Consider the following 8,687-nt stretch of genomic DNA (forward strand, 5'->3'; position numbering starts at 1 on the left):
CTCATCTCCTTTTCACTCTTGTTTCTTTTCCTTCCTCCACTACATTTCCTCACACTGTCCTCGCCTTCTCCGCACCTCTTAACCCTTTTCTCTCTTCTCCTCCTTCTGATCATTCTTGCTTACTATCACCACATATTACTTTACTCTCTTCACCTTCCTTTTTTCCTTTCTTTTTATCTTTGCTCCAATCACACTTCCTTTTTTTCCACCTTTCTTTCTTTCTAACGTACTTCCTCATTTTTCTTCCTTTCCGTTTTTTCTTTTCCATCGTCCATACCATAACTCTCCACTACATTCACCAGTCTCTTCACCATAAAATTCAGTTCTCTCAGCTCCTCCTTATATACGTAATTTATGACTTTTTTCTTTCTCTCTATCATCTCAATCCCATCTTCCATCTTTTATCATCTTCTAACAACAAACGTAACCTGCATTATACATATTATATCAAATCATTATATGTATTATATCTAATATATACGTAGTTTATACGTGTAGGATATACGCGTTTTCTAAATAACGCCATCAATATTAATGTTATATTTTTAGAAATATTTTATTCTAATAATAGTGAAAATTATTAAAAAGATAATTATATTTATAAATTAATAATAGTAAGTACAGGTAACATACAATTTTCGCAACGTTACATGTCATAGAAATTATATTGGTTAGCATTAAATAACTATTATTTATGCACAACTAGAATCAATTTTATTATATGATATACAACAATATCTTGCACAGTTTTATTTTTGCTATTATTTCAAGTATTAGGATAACATTTTTATAATTAATCTTCTATATGCATTTGCATTTTATTTATAGACGGTATTAAATTTTCCATACTTTTTTTAATTTAGAATTTATATAAAGAAAATATAAAACAAAAATTGAAATAAGTTTAAAAATAAGTATATTAATGATAAAATTATTCAGAACAATAAAAATTAATAAAATTTATTTACTATTTGACAGGGTATTATCGCGTTAACTATGATGAAGAGAATTGGCAAAGAATTACAAATTATCTACACTCCCGTAATTACAAAAAAATTCATGTTCTTAATCGTGCCCAAATTATCGATGATGCATTCAATTTAATGATAGCAGGCCATCTCTATTCCTATATATTCTGGAACATCATATTGTATTTGTATCAAGAAGTAGATCATATAGCATGGTATCCTTTGTTTAAAGCTCTGGAATATATATGTAGTGCTTTTCCATTGTTGGAAGAAAAAACTGAATATTTTACGGTAGATATTAATAAATTTTGATGAAAATATTACAATTTAAATATTTATATATACACCCATTGATCACAAATAATTTAAATACTTAGAAAAATATATCCAGCAGCGATAAAATTTTACATACTATTACGTCGCAAACAAATGTGCAAACAAATTCAGTTTGAATAATCACTCACCTGAAGAAAAAATAGTACATGTTAGTAATTTATAAAAATAAAACATATATAGTTGAAGAAATTTAATTATATATTTCTCAAAAAGATATATTTTATGCATTATTTAAAAATAAAATACAATAGATAAGTTTGTAGTTATGAAACTTTAATATCTATTAAATATTATATACAATTCGCACAATTAAACCTTATTTTTACGTACATGTATATTATAAATGTATATTTGCACGTATACATATGTACGTGAATAAATAAACGTTAGCGTCTATAAGTGAATTTGTTTGTATGTTTGTTGTATAGAAAAAGAAAATTTTAAGAATTTATTGAAAAATAATAAAAAAATTAAATAATTTTTAAATACATTTATAATATAAACAAATAAATATATATTTAACGATTCATAGTATCGCATAAAGTTGGCATTAATCTGGGTACTTAGAAGAATCAAATATGAAGAAATTGATGATACAGACAAACTTAGAATGTGTTTACGACAAGAAGCTGCAAGATGGGCATGTCTTCTTGATGACATCACTTGTAAGAAAGAAGCTAACAATAAATTAGAACAACATCTCCAAGATCTTGAAAAACACAAGTAACTATTGTTATATATTGTTAGCTTTTCTTAATCAAATTCTCTTGTAGGTATCGCCTATAATATTTAAATAATTTGATCAAGATATTTATATGCTAGTTTTTAATAAGAAAATTTAATTTTTTTTTTATGTTATAGAATTTTGCCATGGTGGAAGGATTGGACATATTGTAAAAGTTTGATGATAAATACCAACAAAACGATTTGGGAATCAGTGTATGCTATAGGTGTTGCAAAAAAAGACATTAAATTTTTAGAATACTTGACTTGCACTGAAGATGATGATATGATTAAAAACTATTTAAGATATCAATCTATTAGTGAAAAAGAAAGTCCATATTTTCTTAATAGTTTCTTATATATTATTACGAAGCATTCGAAGAATCCAACTATTCTAAAGGACATATTAAATGATTTAGTGAACATAAAACCAAAGTAATGTGACGTATTTTTATAAATATTTTGTACAAAAATTTATTGTGTTTTATATACATTTGTTTTTTTGTTTTTAGACATGTTGATATAACTACAGCATTAATTATTATTATTAATAACGTATATTCCGTAAATCTTCTAACTAAGGTAAAAATTTTACATGTTTATATATGTATACAAAATGTAATAATAATGCAATGTAAATAATTATTATTTAATGTTTAAATAATTTTGATAATGTTATATTAATTTTGTTTATTAATAATGTTAAAAAATAATACATTTTAGGAAATAAACAAACACGTTAAATGGTTGAAGGTCTATGCAAAGATAATATTTAATGAAATAAGAGAAATAGTAAATTTAATAAATATTATTATAAAAATCGAAAGAAAAATAAATATTGTTCTATCTTGCTTATTAACTTCTGCGTATTAATTTTATATTAGTTTTGTTTATTATATAAACAGTATATTGATTTTATTGTGCAAATTTATGTTTATATCTATTAGGATTCCATAATGCTGAAGTCTGACAAAGCTGAAAGCAAGATATCAATTCGCAAAAGTCAAATTGAAAGACAGAGACAGTATCATAGGTTTTTCTTCGTGTGAAATTAAAAAAATTGCAGTTTTGCACGCATGGATATATTTCATATGAATAATTTTTTTATATTGTATGTATTATTTATTTTACTGCTTTAACTATTATTGTTTATTTAGATGTATTACTATTCGATGCTTCTATATTTACTAAACCTTATGATTGCGTGCCTCAAATTTATCATGTTTTTGCGAACTTGCTTGAATTAGTTAAGCAATATATTATTACTAATGTAGTCACAAGAAAATAGCGATATAATATTACAATAAATTTTACTATGAGATGTAATATAATAATATAAATGTATAAATATATAAGTAATATAAATATATAATTATATGCTTGTTAAATGTTAAATTCATCTAAATGTATTATTTATTTATTTTGCATTATATGTAGCTTTGTTTTTAATTTGTCTACGTTAATTAATAAAATTATATGAGCGCCCAAACACACACACACACACACGCACACCATTACACACAAACACGCGCGCGCGCTCACACAAATACATCTATATATATGTATAACGAATTATTATTTAAATATTATAAAAATTTGCAGCCAACATATTTACAATTTATATGTATATTAAAAATTCGTTATTAATTATATATTTTATATAAATATATATTTAGTATTACATACTTAATCTGTTGATATATATCGACATACATATATCGATCTCAAAAGTTATGTTGACCTAACACAACATATATTTATTATGATGACACGTATAGAGAATCAGTCAGTCTTTCGTGGTCTTTCGAACCATATCGTAGTAGACATAATAATTGTAATAAAGTGTGTGTGAATAATTGTATTCTTTCTCAACATTGCGCACATTGCTAAAGCACTAATTTGCTGCAGTTAATTTAGAAAAAATATAAATTTTATCAATATAACTTTCCAATTAACATTTTGTTACAAAATACTGGGTAAGTCAAAATTATAATATAAAAACATAAAGTAGTAGTAAAGTATAAAGAAAATAATTTTATTATAAAATATTTTCAAATTTGAATCAATTGATAATTTCAAATAGTGTCGATATTATAATATTTTACGAATTGTAATGTTAAAATAATTTTGGACTCACAAAAATATGATATCAAATTAATTACTTCTGAAACTTAAAAATACTACAATTTACATAACAGATAATAAATATTATAACAGACACTTCTAATTGTCATTTCATTACAAATTATTAATATTCTGTTTTCTAATATTTGTCGTACTTATTTTTTATAAAAAAATATTTGTGTATTTTAATATTTAAAATAATTTTTAAATTGTGTTGACATTAAATAGAATGGCTGTAACAATAAAAAAGAATCTAATATTACTTATGTTGTTGAAGATTATATACTTAAGAAAAATAAGAATAAAGAACAATTGCTTTCAATTTTTATTCGACATATCTTCTAATAAGAGGATATATCGAATACATCATTATAATAACTATGATGTATTATAAAAAACGTGAACAAAATAATTTTGTTAAGTGAGAAATAAATATAATAAGTAGAATTATATTAATCATATAAGTTAAAAATAGAATACTAAATATTTCATGTAAAATTTGCCACATAAAATATTTTATATAAAACGGTCAAACGCATAAGTTAATATTATATTAAAAACGCATAAACAATAGATCATATCAATTTAATAAGGTTAAAAAGGCTCCAATTAAAGTTGAAACATTTTATTGGACTTAAATTTAATGATTAAAATTTAATTTTTACTTTTACATTTAAACACAATAATGTTACATGTATATCGATGATGAGAATATATAAAAAATATTTATATAATTGATCAATGTGTTTTATTAATATTTTATTTCCACAACGCTTAGTTTGCGAATAATCATTTAATTTCAGACGTTAATAGTTAAAAAAGTATTGATACTTTGACATTTTCGCTGATATTTGTTACAATTTAAAATTGATTTTATGCTGGTTTTATTCTCAGTGATTGTCCGTTTAGAGTTTATAATACACAATTTAAGTAAAGAGATAACACAGACCTATAAAGGAAAATAATAATAAACATGTTATCTTTCTTTCTGTACGTCACTGCTGCTCAGTCTTTCTTAATCCTATTGTTTTCCTTTTTATTTTGAATAAACACACAGTCTTATAATTATATAAAAATAACGGCTCTTGTGTTTATAAAAGTAATTAGCTTCACACTACTAATTTTATATATTTTAACTTTTATATTTTATAACTTTTAAATGTATACAATTTTTTGTAAATGAGAATAATTATTTAAAGAAAATATACAATAAGTTGTCAATTTAATTTTTGTATATTGCTGTCAATTACTATATGTGCGACACTGAAATACACACATATATATTTCTTTTAATAAAATCATATATAAATCATATATAAATATATGATTTTATTTTTAAAAAATTATGCAAACGGAAATTTGCACAATGTTTTCTCACCATATAATATTTCACTAATTAGGATAGTTCTCCAATTAATAATTTTTATACTTTTTGTATTTATTTTCTTGTGTATACACAAGAATGATTTAAAAAGACATAAATGCTATATTTAATTTCTCTATTTATGTTTTGTTCAATTTGTATTTTACAGATTTAAGATAAAAATTTCTTTGCCGACATGATAATATTTCTAAAACTATTATTAAGTAGCGGATTAATTTTTATCGCTGCGACGGCTTTCACTCGTAATGAATCTTTATGCTATCAATCAAAATATATAAAACCAATCCATTACGATATCAAGCTATTATCACATATCGAAGGAAATATTTTCTATGGAGAATGCAATATCAGCATAAGCATTCTTAACACAACGAAGAACATATATTTACATTCAGATCAATTATGTATTAAAAATATAGTTTTAATTAAAAATTTAAACAAATATGAGAATGATAATGAAGCAGTATATAAACCGACATATAATACTGAAGAAGACACAATTGATATTTTTTTTATGGATGAGTTATCACCAGGAAATTACACCTTAAATATAAAATATCATGGTATTGCTGATGAAGTCTTTAGAATTTTCAACGTGAAAGAAAAAATTGTGTAAGTAAATAATAATGTTTATTATAAAGTTACAATGTGCAATTACATAAAACGTTGTAATTAATATTTATTATCTATGTATTAAATGTTTCAAAAACTATTAGATACCATGGAAGTTAAATATAGAGACAATCAATCTTTATTTTTAGTGCATATTATTACATATTACATTTATATGTTTTTTAATTCCAAATATTTTTATACTTGTTAAATGTTTCATTTATTTATATCCTCTGAAATGTATAGTTTGGTAGCTGCTTCTCATTTTCATATAATTGGCACCCGACGAATGTCTTCATGTCGGGATCAACAAAATTTATTGTTGAAAGCAATCTTTAACATATCTATAGGGTGTGTGCGATGTACGGCTTTGTCAAATATGCCATTGCGAAATACCGAAAAACATTTGTACAATATGTTATGGACACACTTCAATACCACACCTGCAACGTCGTCTTATCTTGCAACAATGATTGTGTCTAATTACCTAATCCCTATTGATATAAAAACTCGCAATATTGAAATACGATGCGGATATGGAATATCCATAGAAACTGTAAAAATTGGAGCTGAACATATAATGAACATATCCTGTCATGATATCAAAATTCGAAACATTACAATATGGTGCAGAAACGAAACTCGATTTCACATGGAATACGCAAAAAATGTAATTAAAGATATCACGTTGTTTTTGAATAATAATTGGAAACATTTGAACAATATTTCGAAGGTGGATCATGTTGCAATTCCAAATTTCCGTGACAAAGGCACAATAGTTTTTGGACTTGTTTTTTATAAGTGAGTACAAGTGCTTATAATTACGATAAAAATAAAATTATATTAGTATGCAAAATTATAAATTATAAAATAAAAACATGTATACCTTTTGTTTCTGTAAATGCGCAAAAGAATAAGGATTAGCGAAAACAATTATAATTACAAAGTTAAAGTATACCGTTTTAATAAATGCATAAAGGGTAAAGTATGTATGCTAAATCGTACCCCCTAAGTTTGTAGTTAAAACTGCAGTAAAGCTATAACAGAAATGACATTTTTTATTTATTTTAATTTATTGTTTTTTGTCAACAATATACATATTAACAGTCAACAATATACACATTAAATTTATCGTACTTTTATATGGTAATTTAAAAAATTAAAAAATATTATTTGATACGATTTACAATACTGATTTGCTAAATCGTATCCATGAGTTTGTAAATCGTACATCTAGCAATGAAATTAAAATATCGTAATAAAAATTAAGTTTTATTTCATATAAAAGTTCTCACTCTTAACATTTTAATATAACTTTCAGGGAAACCGATATTATTCACGATAAAAATTTATATCCTATTTCTCACAAAATCGAAATAGCTCAATTAATAGGATGTAAAGTGACACAAGAATGGTTTTATGATATGCTGAATAATCCGTTAGTGTCGGATTTTTGGTTTAAAAACGGTCTTATTACATTGCTTGCAATGTATGCTGTCGATAAGGTTATTCTAAATATTTTCAACGCTATCTTGCTCCCACCTTCTCGCAAACAATACAGTACTTATGTATTCATATTGCAAGATCTTCTAATATCAAACTCTTTTTACGAAATCCATACAGATTCTATGAATTGTCTAAACAAAATAACATTATGCATTATATAAAATAATCAAATGTTTCTTTTTTAATTTTTTTTTCACACATTTTTATACTTATAATTATAATTTTATTTATTAAAAATTTTTATTTTTTAATACCCTTTCTTGAATATTTTTAAATTTTTATAAAATTAAAAATAAAGTAAATTAATCAGAAGCTAGTACACATAATATATATTTGTTTGATAAAGATAAATCTGCAATATAATGTCATGAGGCAATAATTTTAAAATGTGTAATATTTGCTAATTATATTAATACAAAATTTTAGATTTCAACTTAACTAGCGAATAAATAATTTAATCAGCTTCACGACGTTTTGACCATGTGTTTGTGGTCTTTGTCAAGTGAAACAAAAAATATTTTATTACAAAAATAGTTATTAACGTACATAAAACAAATCACAAATGATCATATCAATAAAACTGGAAACCATAATTACAAATAAAATAAATTAAAGTTAACACATTATTATACAAATTTAGTGTTGTTTATTGTTTGCCGAAAAAACTAGATAATATTATAAAGGTGGGCAAAGATGTTTTATCTAATGATAATGCAACAAATGTCGTGTACAAGATTGACTGTAAGAATTGCTCTTCATCTTATATAAGACAAACAAAAAAACATTTTAGTACATGGGTAAAGAAACATTGTAATAATATTAAATTGCGTCATAGTTCACATTCAGTTATAAGCAAACACCGATCTGAATTTGATCATGATTTTGATTGGAAAAAATTTAATATTCTACATATGGAAAAACACTTAAGAAAGAGAGTTAGCCGAAATGTTCTATATTAAAAGACTTAACAACAACATAAACTCACAGAAGGATACGGAGAATCTTAACAAGATTTATAACAAAATAATTAAGAC

At 23.9% G+C, this 8,687-nt stretch overlaps 2 protein-coding genes across 2 annotated transcripts; both read left to right on the plus strand.

The window, feature by feature from the left end:
• Positions 1-973: 973 nt before the first annotated feature.
• Positions 974-3,076, plus strand: LOC114944937 (uncharacterized). The gene is made up of 5 exons (XM_085481001.1): positions 974-1,259; positions 1,837-2,027; positions 2,166-2,462; positions 2,540-2,624; positions 2,975-3,076. The coding sequence occupies exons 1-5, from the start codon at positions 1,104-1,106 to the stop codon at positions 3,074-3,076; spliced, it is 831 nt and encodes a 276-aa protein (XP_085337127.1). The 5' UTR covers positions 974-1,103.
• Positions 3,077-3,829: 753 nt separating this feature from the next.
• Positions 3,830-7,814, plus strand: LOC146723833 (aminopeptidase A-like). Its single transcript, XM_085481002.1, has 4 exons — positions 3,830-4,003; positions 5,684-6,147; positions 6,394-6,948; positions 7,469-7,814. Exons 2-4 carry the CDS (start codon positions 5,711-5,713, stop codon positions 7,812-7,814), a joined length of 1,338 nt encoding a protein of 445 aa, XP_085337128.1. The 5' UTR covers positions 3,830-4,003; positions 5,684-5,710.
• Positions 7,815-8,687: the final 873 nt, after the last annotated feature.

Source organism: Nylanderia fulva, unplaced genomic scaffold (assembly GCF_048542155.1).
Source record: "Nylanderia fulva isolate GAGA-0341 unplaced genomic scaffold, ASM4854215v1 Scaffold1655, whole genome shotgun sequence".
Taxonomy (NCBI): Eukaryota; Metazoa; Arthropoda; class Insecta; order Hymenoptera; family Formicidae; genus Nylanderia; species Nylanderia fulva.

Bases quoted from the DNA above. Each gene is read 5' to 3' on its own strand.
- LOC114944937 (XM_085481001.1), top strand. From the start codon at position 1,104: ATGATAGCAGGCCATCTCTATTCCTATATATTCTGGAACATCATATTG. The intron at 2,028-2,165 runs GTAACTATTGTT...TTTATGTTATAG, and splicing joins CAAGATCTTGAAAAACACAA to AATTTTGCCATGGTGGAAGG. The intron at 2,625-2,974 runs GTTTATATATGT...TATATCTATTAG, and splicing joins CTAAGGTAAAAATTTTACAT to GATTCCATAATGCTGAAGTC.
- LOC146723833 (XM_085481002.1), top strand. From the start codon at position 5,711: ATGATAATATTTCTAAAACTATTATTAAGTAGCGGATTAATTTTTATC. The intron at 6,148-6,393 runs GTAAGTAAATAA...TGAAATGTATAG, and splicing joins AACGTGAAAGAAAAAATTGT to TTTGGTAGCTGCTTCTCATT. The intron at 6,949-7,468 runs GTGAGTACAAGT...TATAACTTTCAG, and splicing joins TTTGGACTTGTTTTTTATAA to GGAAACCGATATTATTCACG.